Source organism: Ptychodera flava, chromosome 8, assembly GCF_041260155.1.
Source record: "Ptychodera flava strain L36383 chromosome 8, AS_Pfla_20210202, whole genome shotgun sequence".
NCBI lineage: Eukaryota > Metazoa > Hemichordata > Enteropneusta > Ptychoderidae > Ptychodera > Ptychodera flava.
In genome coordinates, this window is record NC_091935.1 from 7,511,987 (window position 1) to 7,535,064 (window position 23,078).

A 23,078-nucleotide genomic window follows, 5' to 3' on the forward strand; every position below is an offset into this window, starting at 1 on the left:
TCAAGGCACAAACTAATCCCGTTATCTTAATTAGAAATCGGCGGTCGGATCCGCTTCACATCTCTAAATGCCACCATTGATAATTTCATGACTCAATATACCATGCAGTAAATATGTCACAGTAATCTGAACGTAGAAGTTGTTGTCTGAAATGCTCACGAAGCTGTGAGACAAAATAACACCATTTATAATGCTAGATATTCAGTTATGATACTGGTAATGTTTGCCAGCACGATCTGCTGGCGAACTCGTCACTGCGAACCAGTGATCTAACAAGACATTATTCTGTATAAACAGATAGCGTACTGTACTAAAATTGACATCTCTAGACATTCAGTTAATCTTTTCGAGAAAAAAGTTGTAAGCACTGATTATGATACGTTATACATATGAGTTGAATTTGCGGCTGTGACATCCTTGTCAAGTCACGATTTACTGCATCATATGTAGCCATTGTGTTCCTCAATGCTGATCAATATCATAGTCCATTACGATTACGCGCACGAGATTGCAGTCGCAATGGATGGTTACTGCAGCTTGTGGTTGAATGCATTTCCAAGTAAAGCTTACAATTTAAATAAAAACATCCGTGGTAACGATTTACGAATTTCCAATTTCTGACGGTAACTTTCCAAAAGACAGCAGGAAATTTCTGATAAATATTAATTTTCTTTTTGTTTGTTTGTGAAGGAACTTTGACCTGTCTAGGAATCGGTCCTATTATCAAATTTATACAATGCTACAAGTTTTGTTACTGCCGCAGATCCTACATGTACAAGAAATAGTCTTCAAAGTATTGGAACTCGCTAATGATGTAAAATACCTTCCATGTAAATAACTAAGTAGCCAAACCGAAATAATCAACGACTTTGCTTTGTGTACTTGGCCGATCCGAAAAAAGTAAATTTATGTCAATTCACACAGATTGAAGACTGTGTTAACACTGATGGAACGTACAAACCATCATAGTCCCAGGGGCCCCTGGATGTTGAAAAAGATACACCAAGGTCCCCTAAGTAAGCTCTGAGTTGTTCATGGTAGAGATCGGACCAAGTGTTCTTTAGGTGGGCCAAGATCGAAGTAAAAGTTTCCTCTGACAAAAACCAACTTCCTATAGTTAATGAGAGTAACACTATAGAAAATATTAGAAAGAGTAAGACTACAATGATAATGACCGAAGGAAAACACTCATTAAAAGATTTTAGTAAATCATTTTAAAGTTTACTTTTATTGCTACACCAAATACATACACTTTGGAGAAAAACGATAAAGTGATTATGCATTAGCACTATGAAAGATCAAAACTAGCTCGTTAGCATTAAAATCTGCAGATATTTATGACAGATATGAAATGTGAAATAATTATCTCGATGATAAAGAAACCAACTTCCTACCTCGAAATTGACCACTACAAATATGTATTCTTAAGTTGTCAAAAATTAATGTGTAAATTACTTCAAGAAGAAAATACTGAAGATATATCAACATATACAAAATATCGCTTGAAGAATTGATAGTTTTACGTGCAAAATAACAATTAAGAATAACTACAAGTTTTTTGAATCATACAGACATCTGATAGCTACCGGAGTCACCTTTTAATAATAACAAATGTACTAAACTCTTTAGAAAGTTTAAGGATAAAACATGAATTTCAGTAGTAGAATTCAAAGGTGCTAAAGTGCTTTATATGAAATACAACAATTAAAATACAAGACTGAGAAAGAATATTGACTAATGTTATCGAAAACTAAGGCATTAAAGTTGCAAGTTACAATGTTCAATTGTTTGTATCAGTGAAAAGTATCGGAAGTAAAACATTTGATAGGTAGCTTTAGCATGAATAAAATAACACCGAGCTGTTTTTATGAAGCTGTGTTTTGGCGTACTGCTATTATAAAATTCACAACTGATGAATTTTTATGCCATGAATTCAAAGTCATAGTACAGCCTCGATGCTGGATCACTTTTACGCATCCGTTATCCACAACAGAATTTTGCAATCGCTGAAAACCAAAGCAAAGCCATTTCAATAAAGCTAACCGTTTTCCAGCGTCTGAAGCACAGTGCCTTTTACAGGTGGCTCTCTTCGCGTTCACGTTTGAACTGTTGCATGGCCAGCATATGCGAAGTTATAAGTGATACACGTTACGGTGCACAGGGTGTCAGAAGTTCAGGTACAACTATTACCATAACAAGTCTGTCTGTGTGTCTGTCTGTCCCCCCTCTCTCTGATAGCCTTTGATGTTGATAGATAAAGACATTAAACCACAGGAAGTAATCCATCCCCCGATTTGCTTTCATATCCTTCTTTCTGAAACAAGCTCATAGGTTTATGTAACCATTTCATGATTGCAAAAACAGACATAACATAACAAATGTAACATGGACGGTATATTATTATTATGAGATATAACAGCGTTTACTTTCCAACCGTATTGATACCCGCACTGTGTAAAAAAGGTATTTAAATGGCCGTTATGAGAGGGCCTGTGGATCTTAATTTTAGCCGCTTTGATTTACATAGACAGTTCTTATACACTCATAGCCATACAAGTATTGGAAATTTCCTTCTAGGGTGCCTGACTGATGTGTTCCCTGATGGTATCAACGATGTCGTATCGCTCAAGAGATGGCCTTTGTAATATTTCAAGAAGATTGTTGACCGTCGCGTGATTATATCTTGACCATTCCTGAAGGATTTCACCAGTTGGATTCCTCTTCTGACTGTATATTTGGACTTGCCCGGCCGTATGCCCAAGTTCACCTTGATAGACAAAAACATTGATAAAAATCATTTCAATGCGTTTTCTATTCAGGGGAAACTGCAGAAGACGAGTCAATACTGCAAAGGTAAACATCAGCCTCCTACAGAATTTCAGAAGCAAAGTCTACTGCGCGACCGACGAGGCTGGTGTGCCACAACATTTTTAACGGGCGATTTAGCTCCATCGCCATCATAAAATAAGGTAACTGGTTCAGTCAACTGCACACCCACTGTCCCTAAAACAATCCCCGCCACAATCACCAACATCATGTGTGTCACTTACAAGAGCCTACCATCGTGGACAACTCACCGGCCAGAAATCTCCAATCACCTGCCATGAGGTCAACATTTAGATGATCACAGATGTCCTTGTAAAGGATTGCTGGCATTTTAGATATGTGAGTCTCAAGCCTTATAGATACTTGTCCAGGTGACTTTAAATCGATCTTGGTACCCTGTTATCACAATAAGAATAATATTAAAAAAGTGTCCGAAATATTGAAAATTTTTTGTTTATGTACAGAAGATATAATTATTATTCTATGGAGTTTTCTTGCCTTAAGAACAGAAATAGTAACGTTTGCTATTTGTTTACGCGACAGCAGTGTTCTCTCTTGATTTGCGACTTTAAGACCTAGTCATTTTAAGTACACATCACTGAAAAGAAACATGTACTTAAAACAAATGTTTTGACCATCAAACAGCCGGCAGGGACACACTATTTAAGTAAAGAGAAAATTGTAATGAAGGAATATTTGTGGTTGATTTTTCAAGTTTTTTAAAACACCAAATCAAAGCAGGCAAAGTAGAAGGTTCTATTTTGAGATACAATTCGATGAGCTGCTCTAAATGGATACAACTTCATAAATAATCTTTACATCGTCGTTCGAGAAACATATTTCAGTAGTATATTTATTCTCCACTGTTTAAAATATAGTCTAAAAATAAAAGGATTCTAATAAGTATATGGACTCTTTTAGTAAAACCAAAGCTTAACAGAACTCACCAAAGTGGAGACTGGATACGGTTTTAATACATGGCTTCTACCTTCACATAACAAATTCACCTTTGGATTATCATGAAGTTTGCCACCACGACTAGTAAGCTCTATGATATGCAGGCGTTCGGCGTTTTCAAATTCATCATGGGACTGGTAGGGACATGGCATTCCCAATGTGAATTCCATAAACTTGAAATCTCGTCTTCGTATGATATTCAGCTGTTTCAGAAGCCACTTGAGCAGACATTTAGAGTCAATACCTGGGGCCTTTTGGACCATGACTTTTATCAGATTCTGTTCCATGGGAATGTGACGAACAAGTTGTAGTATGTACGTAATTTGGCCGTCGAAGGAAAACCTTGCGATGTCACTGTAGACATGTCTCTTCAGGGATGATTTCAAAACTGTTGGAGAACTCATACAACGAGCCAACAAACGCCAAAATACAACATCAGGTAGGAAAGATCCAAAATCGAAATAGTACACGTCATCGTCATTTTGAAAAGTCTGCCATCTTGGCATAGAGTCATATCGGCCATCAATTTCGTACGCAGGTAGAATACTTGGGACGATGTACAACTGTTCATCATCTTTGGACTCTCTAGGTATCAGGCAAACGAGATCATAGGCGAGCAGTAGGGAAAGGGTCAGCTGTGTAGATATACCGACTGACTTTGTAACGTGGTTTATTAGTTTGATGTCTGCAAGTCCTCGTTTGTCCATCATGTCCCAAGATTTTGCCAAGTGACGGGATCTTTGATTTCTTGGAGGAATAGTTATCAAGATTTTCATCAAACTGACAAGAACGTTGGGATCAAAGATTACGTACTTACTCAGATGATCATCGTCAGGTTGATATATAATTTCACCGGCCTTGTGGTAAAAAGAGAGCATTTCCTGAAACACGGGCTCTTCAACTGAAAACTGATGTTTTACACGGATTTTAACATCATCATAAAGACAAATTGTTTGTTTGCCACCGTTTTGAAATTTACGTTCATTGATTAGTTTGTAAAAGTTCATGAATGGTACAGGAAACTCTTCACACACGTACATCATATCTTCTATTTCTTTTAAAATGCACATCTGAAGGAAGGAAGAGTCGTTATCTAATGTGATCGAATTCTCAACTTGAAAAACGAGCATGCCCTCAGGAGTGTTGACAAAGCGATCACAGAGACTATTTACATTCAGTTTTTCTGTGAGATAGCCAACAACTTCGGAACGTTGAATAGAGCTAATGCTATTTCGATGTGTCCCAACTAAAAATATGGCAGTGTCCTGACTTTCCGTGTGGATACAAATAGAATTTAGCCAAAACACAATTCTTTCGAGCTGTTTCTTTCTGTCGTTTATGGCGTCTACAAGACTGAATACCAATACATAAACTGAATGTGAAAACATGAAAATATGATGCGTTGAATAATACAACTCTTGACCGGCAAAATCCCACAAACTGAGACGCGTTGCAAGGTGTTTGTCTCCTCGTATTTGCTGTCTTATTGCTTCCCGCACGTGTACGATAGGAATGGGTTGTCGCTTCACTTTACAATAAATGTACAGATCTGTAATTGGCTGCATTAAAACAGAATCACATACACAAACAAAGCTGGGATAGGCAGGTCACGAGATGGAAAGCCTAAGCCAAGAAAATGACCGATCATTATCCCGATCACTAATCCTCCTAGTCTTTTTTGCAGATATCCGAGACAAAGCGTAAGACTTTTTGCTCTACCAATACCCATGCCAGAAAAAATACCGATCCATATGAAGGCACCGAACACGACATACATAGCTAGATGTTGAATCCTAGGGATGCATGCCACAAGAGAAATGAAGATCAATAAAAGTCGTAGGTCTTTTGTTAATGCAAAGGTCACTTCTAGTTTATACCTATATGTGTACAATAGGCATCCAAATGTTACCCCAAGGAAAATCAAGGGAAACCCAAGTTTGCAAGATGAGACGTTAGCGCTGTCACTGTACAATACAGGCATTGTATCTAAGGTAACGTTTCTTGCGGGTACAAGCATACATAAACCCCATGCAACACCATTTCTAAAACCGACACCATAGGATACGCCAATAATGAGGCCGACCCCATAAAATGTCCAGTGATATATCATAGTGGAGAGAACGTGTGTAAGAGATGATGATCGGAAGTATGATTGCAAGACACGACAGAAAACATCATTCAAAAATGCACGTTCCCATGAAGAATACATAAAATAAGTTGCAACATATGTCGATATGGCAAGACCAGTACCATAACGGTATGTGATCATGAAGTCATTACTCCATATTAGACAGCAAAAATAGCAAGCTAGTTGGAGGAGGCCGTAACCATATTCCACCGTAATTTTCTCAAGGAAAGAGAACAATAGCAGTCCGAGAATGAAAAACTTTGTAACAACTCTGATAATTTTCCAAAATGGCCATTTTATGAAGTCCATTGAGTCTCCGCCTCTGATATCATATTTTGCTGATCGTTCCTTGAACGGTGTTTTCGACGCTTGAATTGCACTTTCAGCTGTACACCACGATACACATCTTTCAAACTCATCTGAAGTCGATATCTTACATTCTTTCCATCTGGAGTCTACATCTTTGGTCTCATACATCTTTGTTTCAATTCCTTCAGTACTGGGCTCGTCACTTTGAAACTTTTCGCCGGTCAAGAGACGCAACAGACTAGTTTTCCCAACCCTTGCATCACCGACAAACATAACTTTACTTCGATTGAATGGTAGTTTTCCACTTTGTTTGCACTTCTCGTAGAGATTTTTCACTTCACCGTCATGTGCTAGTGCTCCGAAGTTGTAAGATCTTCCATAGTTTTGCAATCCAAAGATTGTCTTTTGTAATTCGTTCGTCATCGTAGAATTGTTGTTAACTCAAACTCTATAGCTGTAGAAAAGAGAATGAACAAAATAATATATCCGTAAAAAATACATTAAGTCACGCCTCTTTACATCATTGAGACCTGTTCTCCCAAAAGTTGTCATGTTAATGTTTGCTACTGTGACAGGGCCTCAAGGGTGTATCACACTATAGAGTATTAAAAATGCGCAATCGATTGAGTACACATAATGGGATCAATGCTAATAGGGAGCGTTCAGTTATTATGGTCGTGGATGGGCCGGCAAAGTCTTTCTGTTCATCATTTAAAATGAGCGAGCCACCATTGCCAATTGCCCCAAAATTTTGTGACCCAAAAAGGCTATGAGTCTGATATTTTACTGTCGCTATCTGTATTTTGAACACTCTCCAAATAATTATGATCTTTCTTTGATTTCCCATGTTTTTCTTTCTCTCCTGAGTATATCACAGATAACTGCTTTCATTTTGTCTCTTTTGTCCCTTTGGTTGACAGGTTGTGATGAATTAAGGATTTGTTCAGACAGGCCCCACGTCGGTTGGCTTTCCTCGGCAGCAGTTACTGCCTGGTGTCGGCCATCGCGTTCACCCCACTATCTATGCGATAGCATACTTCTAACATGATAGCCTGCTGTTCTGTTTTGATATTCATATGCTAATAGACTTGGAGCAAGTATGGTACAACTTCTTTAATTCCTGTACATATAATGTACATATCGTGTATTTCTCAAATGGAATTGAACCAAAACCTACATGGCCATTTCCATGATCCCTTTTTCGACCACTCATCCTGGTATTTCTGTTCATATACCTCTACCAGGTTCATTGAAATTTCTGTAACATTCGAGCAAATTTCCACGGGGCCTCACTTCCAAGGAAAATTATGCATGTTCACTTAGTTGCATTTTTCAGAGGAAAGTGTTGTATTTAGAATGCCCTGATATCACCAAAATCCCAGGATATAAGGTCATGAAGGGGTCAAATAGCCAATTTACCGGCCTAGGTACCCACGCTCCTGCGGTAAGGTAAAGCAAAGTAAACTATGGTAACAGTGCTTGATCAAGGACATACTCCCTAATTGAATACTCTGACCACAATACCATAACGCTACCTGAAGGCTGATGATAATTTACTACATAAATGTATATAGTATATGCACATATTGTATATTTCTTTTAAGCATTATAATGCAAAAATGCATTTCTTCCTTATCGCTAATTGACATAAAAAACAAAGCCATTGAAACTTTTCATGCATATCCCAGCCTTTCTGTTTAATTTTCAGATACGTTTTGTACAGTTCTTTCATAAAAACTGGTCAGATATAAACAATGGTGCTGTGCAACAGACAGGGGAACATTTGAATGTGTGCCAGATTTCAGTTTAACATATACTGTAGCTTGCATTTAATCATTGCTTTGCCTCGGCTAAAGGCTGATAGGAATTGTTCATTACCCTCAGCGAATCAATTTACAAGAAGACAACCCTGTATAGCTTTGCCAAGGAAAGATGTTCATGTAACAGATAATACATATGATTTTATTCAGATTTACAGTGAAATGACTTTGGAGAATAAAATCATTTTTATTTTTAAGGATATTTTCGAACATTGGGACTGATTTTAGACTGGATGGATACTTATGAAAATGAAGTAAGCCCCCCCTGTGCTGTTTCAAAAACGCATAACCCCCGTGAAGTTTTCAAATTTATGGTGACACCCTGAATTTTGTCTGCCTTAACTGGCGGTAATAATGGAGCGCTCCCTTAATTAGTATAAAGTTGTTAATATTCTGCCTTAACCAGAAACATTTATTTGTTTGTGTTTTTGTAAAAGTTTAGAAACATGATAAATATCAAACTGGAAAAAATAGGTAAAGCAAAAGCGATTTTCAGTTATATCACATGTATATGTCATTACATCAAGTACTCTCTTCTGTTTTAAATAATTTAGAAAATAAGCATTGGCTGGTGTTCAAAGGGTATAAATGCATTTGAATGTCAGCAGCACATTTCTGAATATGCTGTAGATTACTTTTTCCTCGATGCGAAAGAATCCAACGGGTGATGTCGTACATACATCAGTGCCTTCTGCAACTGTAGCGGCTAACATCGTTGGTGGCGCACTTTGCCAGGGTATAGACAATTAGTCATAGCGACACTGTCGAGACAAACGTTTTCTTTTACCAAAACTGGGTAAAATTGCCCCTGACATATTGGTATGCAAGTTTTTTAATAAAGTGAATAAATCTGAGTCAGGTCAACCCAATGAACCACATAAATAAGCTTTCAGACGATGAACTTCTTAGCAGAAGATTTTGTAATACCTTTTCCCCGAAACAGCAAAGCTTGCCCCAAAATTACAAATACATCCAAATTTCAACACGATTAGAAAACCTGACGTCAAGGCCAATCCTACTAAACGAAAACGGTATAACATCTTGTCTTCGTTTAAGTCCAATCATTACGGTGATTTTTATTTTCTTCAAGAAACTCATTCTACAGTGGCTAATCAGGCACCAGTGGCAAGTTGTTTGGCGCGCACGTATTTTCTTCTCTAATGGTACGAGTAATTCTGCTGGTGTTGCAGTGCTGTTTCCGCGAAACAAAAATGTTGATGTTGTTTCTGTCAAAAGTGTTATCTAGGGTCATTTACTGCATCTGCATGTTAAGATGAATGATGTTTCCTATCTTTTGCTTAATGTTTATGCTTCTTCCAATGGAGATGATCGTTGTATTTTCTTTCAAAGTCTTCGTAAATTTCTCCTTGATTTTGATCTTGTTTATGAAAATATTGTCATAGAGGAGACTTTAATTGTACTCTTTTTCCTGACTGAGACAGGTCGTCTCATATTGAACCACATTTGAAGTCTTCGCAAGTCTTTTCTTTGCTTGTCCATCGTTGTAAGCTTTCTAACACCTGGCGTCATTTCATAAGCAGTCTCTACTGACTCTCCTACTGATTTATCTGATCACTATCTTGTTTCTCTTGTTATAACTATGAATCCATGTGTCAGCAAAAATTGAGTTTGTTGTCTCAATACTAGTCTTCTTAATGTTGAAGATTACTGTACTATAATTAAGGAATTCTGGGAAGGTTGGCGTAATGAGAAGGATAGATTTTCTTTTCTTCAGCTTGATGGGATATAGGAAAACAAAAGATTAAAGAATTATGTCGGCAGTACAGCGTTAAACGAGTTCATCACTTTAAACATTACCACCACGAACTATCAGTGGTTCAGGATGGTCCTACTTAAATTTGTAAATCTCAAATGTCCCATGGACCTGGTAATGTATTACTTTGAATGGAAATGATTATTGGGCAAGTTTAATGTCATATTTAAACGTTCAAAACAAAAGCTAATTGAAGAAATTCATACTTTGGAATCTTTGATTCATACACAGCCTTCTCTGGAAACAAGATATAATCAGCAAAAGACCTGTTAGACAGTTTTCAGGAACTTGATACCAGAGGTGCAATTATTCGTTCTCGTTTTCAACAGCTTAATGATTCTGATACTAATTGAGTGTTTCTTATCTCTCGAAAAATACAAAGAAAGTCGTCAGTCCATTAGTCATCTCCAACGTGAAGATCAGACAACTGCAGAAAATCAGAGTGAAATTCGTCAACTTACTCGCCAGTTTTATCAAAATCTTTTTACTGCTGAGCCAGATTCACCTGAAGCACAAAATATATTGCTTCATGATTTCCCTCAATTATCAGGTGACAAAATTACTTAACTTGATGACCCCATTAGTCTTGATGAGTACACCTTTGCACTCAAGAACATTGCAAATGGTAAAACGCCTGGTGTTGATGGCATACCTTGTGAATTTTATAAAAAAATTCTGGTCTTTTCTAGGAAGAGATTTCCACCAGGTTTTTTCAAAAGTCAATTTCCGATGGCCTTCTTTCAACGTCCTGTCGTAGAGCTGTTACTACACTCCTTCCGAAACAAGGTGATAACTCTCTTCGGAAGAACTGGAAACCTATCAGTTTGATTGGCTCTGATTTTAAAATTTTAACTAAAGCTTTATCGCTTAGCTTGAAACAAGTTTTGCAAGATATCATTCATGTAGATCAAAGTTATACTGTTCCAGGCAGACAGATTTTTGATAATATTCAATTAAGCAGAGATTAATAATCAAATGAATTTTCCGATTTTCCATCAGCATACAATTTAGCAAAAGATTCCTGTTTTTCTATCATCTGTTCTCCCAGACTTCTGTGTAAATGTACTGAATGCCTGGTATGCGGTGAAACAAAATGCTTCTCATGTAGGTAACCGTACACTTCTTAACTGGTCTTCTAAATTCAGGTATTTCTATGCCGCTAAGTCTGCACGTAATGACTATGGTGTCATACTTAGCGACTCTAGGACTTTAGTCTACAAATTAACTTGCAAGGTGTTGTATGCTCATCTCATACAAAGGCATTTATTACATGCAAGTGATAAACTCTCGAAATGGTTTTCTAGTTTAAACATTTTTCCTGTAAAGTCAGAGAGTGACTGTAACAAAATTTGGTTGAGAGTGTACAATCTGACAAAAGAAACTAAGTTAAAAGAGTTTCAGTAGAAACTTTTACTACGATTAATACCATGTAACAAGTATTTATTCTTTTGGAAGCTAAAAGATTCAATGTTCTGTCCACTTTGTCAGCAGATTGACTCTTTGGAACATAAGATTTATTTATTGTCATATCGCTGTGAGATGTTGGAATAAGCTAAATACGTCATCTCCAGATATTTGGATTTATATATTGAAATAACGCCATCAGACATATTTTCAGAAGCTTGTGAGAAAGTCACACCTAAAGGAAAACGTTATGTCCTTCAACTTCTAATTATCCTTGGTAAATGGAGCATCCATAAGTATTGGGTGACCTATGAAAATACACCGATTGAAGTTGTAATTAAAAATGAGTTTACTTTAAGGTACAACATAGAGAAGCAGCTGGGTGCAAAGGCTGACGTATTAGAAAGTTTTGAGACGATAACGAGTTAAATGTAAATTTAACCTCTTACAACTTGTCCATTTTCCTTTGTTTAACTGCCACTAGGATACTTGCGTATCCATGTCACTGTAATATTTACATATCCATGTATTTGATATGAAGTTTCAACTAAAATATAAAAAAAAATAAAATGAATTTTCCTCTTGGTATTCTTTCTTTGGATCAGGAAAAGGCTTTTGATCGTGTCAGTCATCATTATTATCTTCAAACTCTGCATACGTTGGGGTTGGTGAAAATTTCATCAATTTTATAAAACTTAGTTTCTAGCAAGAGCAGGATCTTGTTATACGGATTAGGACAGAGAGAAGGTCATATTTTGGAAGTTCTTTTGGGAAGTGCGATTGATTAAATGATACCTTTCAAAATTACGTCCAGCCACCCCTCATTCTTACTATTGAAAGCTCTGTTATGTCCTACTTTTTTTAGTTGTGGTGCCAAACCGAAACAAAATGGGTGTGGCCTGAGATATGACAAGGAGATCAGTCAGTTACCAATACTACTGGTCTCCATGAGCGTTCATTGGTGCAGGGAAATTCCACTCTCACCAGTTATACTTAACGCTAGAAACGTCTTCATTCTTTATTGTCCCTAAAAGTTGCTTTACCAAAACGATTTTAAACATGTTTTGAACATGATTTCGAAGCTTGTTGAATTAATTTTTTTCGTATTATTAAGCATTGATGAGGATTTCTCGACATTGTAAATTAGTGTGTTGAATTAAATATTGTTATATATACTTATATTTTTTTCGAAAGCTTTATCACTCGGAAAAATTGTAAAAATAGCTGTATATACTTAAATCATCATGTAAATCACTAGGGAGAGATGTATACCCGGAAATATTTTGGTAAACAATTTACATTTAGCGAATATTTGCTATAGGCAGATATCTGTTAAAATGCCTGACTACATATCCTGCGAATTAAGAATTCAATGGGTCGCATTATTTACTGATGGCACCATACACCGTAGAGAAAGTCGCCACTCGCAACTGAACCGCATTTACAGTGTGTGATCAGTACATAAATTTTTATACATAGTATATGTCTGAAATGGCTTTTTCAGGACTTTGGGAATTTTTTTCGCAGTTTGTTGATCGCAGATGAAGGAGTAAAGCTTTTATATATACAATAACAGAACGAAACGGGGTTCATGTACTCTCCTTGCCCTAGGCTACTTTACGTGTATGTCCAACATCAGTCATCGTCAATGAAAGCGGTTTTGTCCACACGCTGTTGTTCGACGGACCAATATACATTTAGATCATAACCACAGACCAAGATCTTTGGTCTCTCCTATTTTACATAAAAAGTCTTTGATCTCAAAAGAAAAGTAAGCTTGATTTTACCTATTTGGAATTGACATTATGATCAAAGTGTCATCATTCTCGGTATTGAAACTCTTTTCACACAATTCTCTGACAAGTTTTATGTGTGTCTTTGTTAAAATCATCAAAAAAATGAGAACGAACCTGTTTATAGTAGAACAAGCATGGGAGAGGGGTACCTGAGGACTGTCTAACCCAAAAAGGGCGGGTGCCCTTTTCTGTCTACTGTGTTGCTACTATCAGAGAACAATATATACAAACATTCAGAACAAGATATTGCCTCTAAATTTAAACTTTTGCCACAAGTTTGCCGCATGAAAGTTTTATGATCAACTTCTCAACATCATGAAAAATATTCACCATAAGTTAATTCCAAAGGTCATTAACTATAAAAACATGTAATTAGCTGAAATAAAGATATTAAATCTCTTTGACGGCAGTCATTTCGATTTCAAGCAGGAAAAAGCAGGAAAAAGCAGGAAAAAACATAGTAAGATATCTGTCAGATCAATATATGTAGCATTAAGTGCAGTTTAATTCAGGTGAAAACATCTTCATCAACTTTCAATAAAATCACCGCAGTTTAGCAATTCATCGACAGGACAGTTGTTAATATTTGTCAGTATAGGTCAGATATCTGTCATCTTCATATATGTAGCAAGTGTTATAAGATCTGATACAGTAATTTCGACTCATATTACTAATTACAATAGACCATGAAATATGCAAATAAGCCGTTAATTGACACGGCTGAACGCTTCTGAGAGGAGTAAGATATCTGTCAGATCAATATCTGTAGCAGCTTCTATTGAGTTTGGTAAATTAGTTTTGGAGTCAAATTATTAATTAAAAAAAATCATGACATATGCAAATGAGACATTTCTCAATATGACACTGCTCAATGCTTCACAGTACAATCATACATCTACCAGATTAATATCTGTAGCAACTTTTATCAATTTGGTGTTGTAACTTCATAAATATGTTACTACTATAATGAATGTAATGGAACCATGAATTAAGTTGCCAATTACTGACTGCTTCTCAGAACAGTTAATATCTGTAGCAGGTTCATCAAAGTTGGTGCTCTTATTTCCGAGGTATATTGATAATCACAAAGTTTATAATATGCCAAAGAGCCATTAATGAACATGACACTGCTAAATGCTTAACAGAATAATCGGATATCTGTCAGATAAATATCTGTATCAGGTTTCATAAACCTTCGCACAGGACTTTCGGAGTTAAATCACAAATTAGGAAACGTCATTTAATATGCAAGTGAGCTGTTTATTGACACGACACCGCTCAATGCTTCTCAGTACAATTAGATATTTATCAGGTCAATATCTGTAGCAGGTTTCAACAAATTTGTTGCCGTAATTTCAGAGTTATATCACTTATTACAAAGTTCATTAAATACGCAAATGAAATCTTAATTAACTTCAGACTACTAAATGCTTCTCACACACAGTCAGATATCTGTCGGGTCAGTGTCTGCAGCAGATTTCATCAAATTTGGTGCAGTTATTTCGGATTTATACGACTAATTACAAAACTTCATAAAATATGCGAATGAGCTATATAGTAACTTGACACTGCTCAATGCTTCATGGGACGATTAGATTTTTATCAGATCAATATCTGTAGCAGTTTTCGCCAAATTTGGTGTCATTATTTCAGAGTCATATCACTGAATACAAACGTCAATAAAATATGTAAATGAACCCTTTATTAACTGTACACTACTAAATGCTTTAAAACACAGTCAGATATATGTCAGATCAGTTTTGCAGCAGGTTTCACCAAATTTGGTAGAGTTATTTCAGAGTGATATCATTAATTACAAAACTTCATAAAATATGCAAATGAGCTATTTATTAGCCTGACACTGCTCAATGCTTCTCAGTACAATTAAATATCTATCACATCAATATATGTAGCAGATATCATAAAATATGGTGAAAGAATTTCGAAGTTCATTAAATATACAAATGAGCAGATTATTAACATGACACTCATAGTATAATCAAAATATTCTAAGATTGTCATCTGTGAAAAGTTTCATGAAATTTTGTGAAGTATTTCTTAATGTGTCGATACTGTCATTGCCGTCACCATAGGAAACCATTATGTATTAAAAATAATATTTCATAACTTCATTAACGTGCAAGCCATACTGACCAAACTTGTGAACAGACATACAGACAGACAGACACACACACACTAACACACACACGCGGACAGACATGGCTACGACCTTAGCTCACGTGTGTTGTCATTGAGTTCATCACACATCACAGACCGCTCACTGAAAGCAATCCACTTTCCTTGCTTGTTTCACATCTAGTGTGGAAATTCCCGCTCACACATTGGCATAACCACGTCATTGTCCTGTTGTCCTTCACACTTCGTACACCAGTTGCATTCATCGAGAGCCTAAAGTTATGTGTTTTTCGGTATATTTGAAACTTGCCATGGTTTCTTGTAGCTCGAATAAACTTTGGAAAGCAATTTCTTCAGAAAACGAACGTCAACTAGCCCAAACATTTATATTGGGTAAATCGAAATGACTGGAATAGCTAATTTGGCGAATCCTATGTCAGTGTTCGGGAAAGGCACTAAACTTGTGCGATAGCATGATTTACAGGGAACAACATCCAAAACAAAAGGACCAGCGCAAGATGTATTTATCCACCCTGTGCACATATACAGTCGAGGCCAATTGTCAGTGTCTGTTTAACGAAAATTTGGAAAGTTTGAAGGCCGCTTAAGAACATTTAAACATGGAACGACAATTTTATATTGGTGCTGATAAAAGGTCCTATCGTTTCTGAAACAGATACAGAGAACACTCTCAGCACCAATAGTATGATATATAGTGCACACGTACATGGAAAAATATGCAAGTTATCACTCATTGAACGGGGAGGAAATTTTGAATAGTCAATGCTTGCCTGATGTTAGTCATGTATTTCGATTACATATAAAACCTTTGGGGCTTTGAAAATTTATCCTTTACAACAATCCCGCCGGTAATACTCGTGTCAGAAGGTCTCCAAGGTGAGATTTGTTTTGACAAATATGAGTGCCTGTGAGTCATTTACGCACGTTTGATGAACTCTCGTTTGTATAGTAACTTATCAACAGCAACCACTTGCGCCTTAAATACATCGGCATCGCTTTTAAGTTCTTATACTTTCACAAAAGCAGCTCTCATGGGTGGACTGTAGTTCAAAGATTTGTTTGAATACAAATAAAAGGTGCGACCGTGTGGTTACAGGGGCAGGCAATGACGTCAGTTTCGTGGTGGTATCACACTGACTGTACTCCTCGCTAAAGGTACTCTTTTGACAAGGGGTCGCTAAACCTGGCCAGGTTTTGCACAGGCAAACGTAAAATATTGTTTTCATTTATGGCATTCTTTAACAGTATGGTCCTGATAAACACGTACTGAAGCGTATACATTGGTATGCAGATTAGTAACCACTTTGGCATCTCTTGAACAAAAAAACAAATTTTATTGTTTCGGTTGTAATGTCAAAGTATCCTATAAAAGGTTTCATGGAATATATTCTGCTTACATGTGATGATTTTCTGGTCAATTATTGTGTTACAAACCTGAAATCGTAGGTTATCCGTATGGAAATTACAGCCTAAAAACAAAACAATAGTACATGCCATCGATACGTCGTGTTTGTCTAGAGATATTTGTACCGACGGCAATGGTTGAGGGGTACTTTTGTAGCAGTATTCCACACTCATCAATGCTGTTTTAAATTTCAGTTCCCACTCGTGGACAGATCGTGTTCCAAGCATGTTCGTATACTATAAAGTCAGGTTAACAGCTGCAGTTTCCGGACACAACGGTGTCTCTACCGACTATTTATGCTTTCAACATCATTCATCACCACAGCCCTTTGAATGCCTTTTTACTTGCAAGGTAACTGAAATACTCACACATGGGAAAATGACAGACAAAGAAGTGGTCTCGAAAGCCTGGGCAGTAGAGTCAGATAAAATTTCAACAGCAGGTCAAAAATACACCTGCTATCTTGGTACCACCTATTTCACAGGCATTTTTTCGCAGGTCGGTCTGAAAGTTTCGAAACCTTCAAGCTTTTACAACCAAGTATCAAGTTATTGTTAATAAATATAGAGCGTAACGCTGACCTGGGCCTAACGTTTCGTCACCAACATCACACCTAAAAAGCCATATAACGATATAAAAGTGACAAAATATACCTTATCCTGATTGCAAACGCTGCCGATGTCACTGCCACTGTATTTTTCAAAGTTCTGACCACGACATTGCACCTTCAATAATAGAAAATGGAGGAAATGATGTCCGAAGACATTGACTTTCCCACCTTGACTAAATAAAAATACCCTAATGACAAAGAATGAGTTTGATTGGCCCATACCAACAATGTAAATAAATTATGGACAATAAATCAACAGCCGCTGCATTGTCAACAACCTACCTCATGGATCCATTCTAGCTGTGTGTCCGATGACTGCCAAACCGCGCTTGACATGCCATAATATCGCCTGAGACGACTGGACTTTACAGAGGGTTCTTGCCAGTAATTTGTTTTCACTGATATGTCTGTGGGTAAATTCAACCGTGATACCAAACTGTTCTATTGGAGGAGGAGGTGGTGGAATTAACGCCCACTAGCGAACCTTCCTCTGATATGTGCCACACACCTTTAGTTCCGCATTTCCGTTTCCGAACCTTGCGCAGGCTCCAATTAAATACCACCAAGCACCGAAACATGCAAACGTATTCTAGAGATTGACGATCTTTGGTTGATTAAAAATAGGGGAGAATCCATAGCAATTGTTACCAATCAAAAAATATTTGACCGCCTACAGCCTTTGTGATAATATCAACGTGACTGGAAACAGAAAAGATAGAATTAAAGGATAAGCGTTCAAGCTATCCCTGCTCCTAAAGTGATTTAAATTTATGAATACGAACACGAAGTTATATGACTTTATATATGACTTTCCTTAATCTGCTTAAACCCCCATCTAATAATGCATTCCTTCGAGGTTGTAGATCCAAATAGAGTCAAAACTACAGTGACGTCACCGTACTTTGTATACTCTCATACTCTCACCATACTCATACTCCCAAGTTGAATTATCTCAATTGTTTTCAGTTTACATTAACGCATAGTACTGGTGATGATCAAATTGGATTGGCTATACATTGTACGATTAACTTCAGTTCGATTCAGCCAATGTGAAATACGCAGTTTATATTCCAGTAAATTGTAGCAGATTTAAAGTGGGCCATTAACCGATTAAAGAAAGAGTAAAAAATGTTGTTTGTGCGCACAAAGCCCGAATGAAAGATGAAATTTTTCATCTGCTTGGGATAAAGCACTTGCATTCCTTGCACGTAAACGTGACAAAAATGTTCGCCCACCAGCCAAGAAATTACAGGAGGTGAGGGCCCTTATTTTCACACCAGCAGTTTTGTAGGATCATGGAATTTTACGCATGCCTTTGCAGGAAGCTGACCGGTTTTCGCACAACAATAAGAAAGCAAGATGTGGCCGATATGGTTCAAATGACAGCAATTTCAAGGCCAACAATTTACAAAATGTTCCGCCTTTAGTTCTAGTAATAATTAATAATTTATAAAAATGTTATATGGAAATAATAATGCGAATAATAACAGGTCAGATTTTCATGAAACTTACAGTAAAGGGTAATTTTGGGCCGCTGATGTTAACATGGCCATCCGTTTTCTGGGCAAATGTTGCAGTGGCAACCAAAATTGCAATTTTCTTAAAATCATGAGGGAACTTGCATGTTTGTCAAAATTGATTCATAAAAGGTATTTTATGTTTCTGACTGCAAATAAGGCATCCATTTGGGAACGTAAGTTTCCGTGGCAACCAGTTTACGCCATCAAATTTACATGTTTGCTGTATTCATGATAATTAGAACGTTAATTTTCATCAAACTTACAGCATAGAGGTATTTGATGTTTGTAAATGCAAATATAGGATCTATTTTCTTATCACTTGTCTCCATGGCAATGGTTTGATCTATTTTTCATCGAATTAATTGAAACCGTACATAAAAGTGGTCATTTATAAATGCAGGAAAACGTATTCTTCGAAGGTAAAAGGTCAAATGAGATATAGTTTCATAAAGATATTATTGATATGGGCTGAGACACGCACGGGGAGGGTAACCGTTTATCGAACATGAAAATTGGGGAAGGACATTATTTTCGAGCACACTTTTGAAGGGTTCCTGTTTTTGTACAACGCTATTTGAAAAACGCTGGCTCTCCACCCTGTAATTTTTGTCAGGGGTCATAAGACAAACAGTTTTGCTGGCTAAACCTTGCATTTCAATTCTGTCGGTGAATTGAAGCGTGCACGTCTTCAGAATAAAGACGATGATAAAAGCCCTTGACCTTTCCCCTTGCCTGTTTGTGCTGATTCTCCCTTTGGGTTCATGCGATCTGATTCCCACGCTTACAGCTTTGAATTCATCCGTTAGTCTAAGTTTTACCATGGGTATCAAAAAGTGCATAACGCAGCCTGACGCTGTGAAATAATTATCACGGTATGAAATATCCCTATGTAATTCCGCAATGTTAATGAGTACTTCAAGCATGAATATTTCCGCCGTTTAATAATGTTTACCGCCTGCTTCTTTAGTTACAGTCATTACGATAGTTATATAGCGCACATATCCACAAGATGTGGTCAAGGCGCTTTACAATTATTATTACCCCTGGTCATTGGACATAATCTGATACCATTCAACTCCCCGGGAAGCAAACAGCAGCTCACATTATATTTGCAGCCAATGAGCGCATCAGAGTTAAACAAACACATAACAACCACTGTCCTCCTAGGTACGCATCACTCCTAGGTACGCACCTCTCTCTCTCTCTCTCTCTCTCTCTCTCTCTCTCTCTCTCTCTCTCTCTCTCTGGTACGCACCTCTCTCTCTCTCTCTCTCTCTCTCTCTCTCTCTCTCTCTCTCTCTCTCTCTCTCTCTCTATATATATATGTGTATATTTGGTGTGTGTCTACACATTTGTATCATACATAAATGCACAAATATATATGTCACCCGGAGCCACACACTGGCAATGACCCCAACTTTAAAATATACACCATGAAAACACGTTACAAATCCGGCATAGTAGCAAATGTGAAGACCTACGTAGAATTTTACAAGCTAGGTTACTGGCAAAGACGTCTAATTCCCTAGATCGAGTATGTGCCCCTACCATGCACAGCTTACATGCAGTGAGTCGGTACTGCTTTTCAGTGCATTGTTGGCGATGACGGCAATCAATGAATTCCATCTGATCACAGAGAAACATACACAGAGTGGCAACACTTGCATGCCTTCTGTTCCATGGTCGTCTCGGTAGACTATTGGCTTTTCATATTAAAATGAGCTTCAAAGGTGTTAAACTTTTTGGAGGCTTTGTTTGTGGTTGATAATTACACGAGATTATGCGAAAAATACGACGAGATGGCATCGTACTGCCAGTCGCGTAGCAACCATAGTTACTTTGTGAGCTCTCAGGCCAGAAACACTGCTTCACGCCAATCAAAACATAACACGCCAGCAGTTTCATAAACATGTCCTTCCTTGACGCACGTGTAAAAGACGGTATTACTGACCGTAAACCAGACAGTATCGATAAAAGACTTTCAAATTTGGTTCAAACACACTCATTATATATTCATAAAAATATGAGAGGAATTTTTAAAACGGTAAAACTCATTTTCCTGAAGCTCAAAACACTCCCGTTTTCGCCAGCACGTCAATTCTGCTCAGCACCACACGACAACAACAACACAAACTTTGCTGAACATACTTTCGCTTAACAATTGGCGAAAATCCGAAAATTACCGAAGGATTCATGGTCGGCACTCTTCGGAAAAGAGAGGCGAGAGCAACCTGAGGCGAGGCGAACATGGATGGGTTACGTAACCGCTTCACGCCTTAAACAATACGCGTTGCCACTCTATCTATGTTTCTCTATGATCTGATTAGTCAACTGTCAGATAGGATGAAGGACCAAATCACGTGACCTACTTCGTGACCGGGGTTACGTGTATGTACACTTGTAATATGTTGATTATGAATGAAACACATTTTTTACAACTTATCAGAGATGCAGAGGATTTATTGCACCACAGGTCATTTTCCAACGCACTCTGGGTCGACCAAATCGTTGTGCGAAAAGACATTTGATTAGACATGTTTAAGTCTAAAATTTGGGGACCCCATATAGATTTTTATTTTTAGCCACTTCTAGATCAGATTCCCCCTTGCCGAAAATAATGACAGCTCCTTAAACGTATACTTTCCAGTTTTAAGGGAAAGGAGAGGTGAGCTGGGTCTCATACGTGCGTATGTCTTCAATACCCCGGGACAATTATTTTTTCACAGTTTAGCTTCATGTCGAGGCCTTTAACCTAAACTGTACACAGTTACTTTATCATATATTTATAAGAATTTTACGGTTTCTTTTATAAATATTTCAACAGTACCGTTTCAGGCAAGACATGCTCTTGCCAGTTCCAGCGGGATAAAGCTAACAATAGACGAATTCGATCTTTGAACGCTAACAAAAGTTACGGACATCATCCTGCACATTTTTCCAGGTCGAAGTGTTCAACTCTGCAGTAAAGTATTTGACTCACTATCAAACGTTGCTAAACTGAACTCACTACACGAGGTTACAAGTTCGCTGATGTTTCCACCATGACGTCAACGAGTTAGCAGGCGTTCTGTCACACTATAAACGAGGAAGTACGGCGATAGACCCGGGAAGTTTATTTGTTGTTTCCGAAGAGCAAATATAATGTAGGTCTGTCATTGATTTTGTTTCGTTTACTGCTCGCAGTACAACCTTTATCAAGGCACAAACTAATCCCGTCATCTTAATTAGAGACCTGCGGTCGGATCCGCTTCACATCTCTAAATGCCACCATTGATAATTTCATGACTCAATATACCATGCAGTAAATATGTCACATTAATCTGTACGTAGAAGTTGTTGTCTGAAATGCTCACGAAGCAGTGAGATAAATAACACCATTTATAATGCTAGATATTCACTTGTGATACTTGTAATGTTTGCCAGTACGATCTACAGGCGAACTTGTCGCTGCGAACCAGTGATCTAACAAGGCATTTTTCTGTATAAGCATAAAGCATACTGTACTAAAATTGACATATAGACATATTAAATCATTATCTCTCCGAGACAATAGTTGTAAGCATTCTTTATGATACATTTTACATATAAGTTGCATTGGCGACTGTGACATCCTTGTCAAGTCGCAATTTACAGCATCATATGTAGCCATTGTGTTCCTCAATGCTGATCAATATCATAGTTGATTACTATTACGCGCACGAGATTGCAGTCGCAATGGATGGTTACTGCAACTTGTGGTCGAATGCACTTCCAAGTAAAGCTTACAATTTAAATAAAAACGTCCGTAGTAACGATGTACGAATTTCCAATTTCTGACGGTGTAAATTCCAAAAGATCGCAGAAAATTTTGGATAAAAATGCCTTTGTTAGTGAAGGAACTTTGAGCTTTCTAGGAATCGGTCCAATCATCAAATTTATACTATGATACAAGTTTTGTTACTGACGCAGATCCTATATGTACTAGGAATAGAATGTTTTCAAAGTATTGGAACTCGCTACTTTCTGATATATAGCCGTCGAAATTAAGGTATTAGTATGTTTTCGATGTTTTACAAAAGATAGAAGAAAACTTTGAAATTGGTAGTATGATGTAAAATACCTTCCATGTAAATAAATAAGTAGCCAAACCGAAATAATCAACGACTTTGCTTTGTGTACTTGGTCGATCCGAAAAGAGTAAATTTATGTCAATTCATATAGACTGAAGACTGTGTTAAAACTAATAAAACGTAAAAACCATCATATTCCCAGGAACCCCTGGTTGTTGAAAAAGATACGCCGAGGCCCCTATAAAAGTAAGCTTCGATTTTTTCATGGTAGAGATCGGACCAAGTGTTCTACAGGTGAGCCAAGATCGAAGTAAAAATTTCCA

General features: G+C 37.3%; 1 protein-coding gene across 1 annotated transcript; it reads right to left on the bottom strand.

Moving 5' to 3' along the window:
* Positions 1-1,199: 1,199 nt before the first annotated feature.
* LOC139138344 (probable serine/threonine-protein kinase roco4) lies at positions 1,200-20,387 on the bottom strand. The gene is made up of 4 exons (XM_070706677.1): positions 20,188-20,387; positions 3,774-6,674; positions 3,078-3,222; positions 1,200-2,767 (listed from the first exon to the last, which is right to left on the bottom strand). The coding sequence occupies exons 2-4, from the start codon at positions 5,346-5,348 to the stop codon at positions 2,574-2,576; spliced, it is 1,914 nt and encodes a 637-aa protein (XP_070562778.1). The 5' UTR covers positions 5,349-6,674; positions 20,188-20,387; the 3' UTR covers positions 1,200-2,573.
* Positions 20,388-23,078: the final 2,691 nt, after the last annotated feature.

What these genes read in the sequence shown, in the direction of transcription:
- LOC139138344 (XM_070706677.1), bottom strand. Translation starts at nt 5,348, where the DNA reads ATGCAGCCAATTACAGATCTGTACATTTATTGTAAAGTGAAGCGACAA. An exon ending in CGTATCCAGTCTCCACTTTG is followed by an intron (nt 3,223 to 3,773) that starts GTGAGTTCTGTT and finishes TTGTGATAACAG; the next exon opens with GGTACCAAGATCGATTTAAA. An exon ending in TGATTGGAGATTTCTGGCCG is followed by an intron (nt 2,768 to 3,077) that starts GTGAGTTGTCCA and finishes TTGTCTATCAAG; the next exon opens with GTGAACTTGGGCATACGGCC.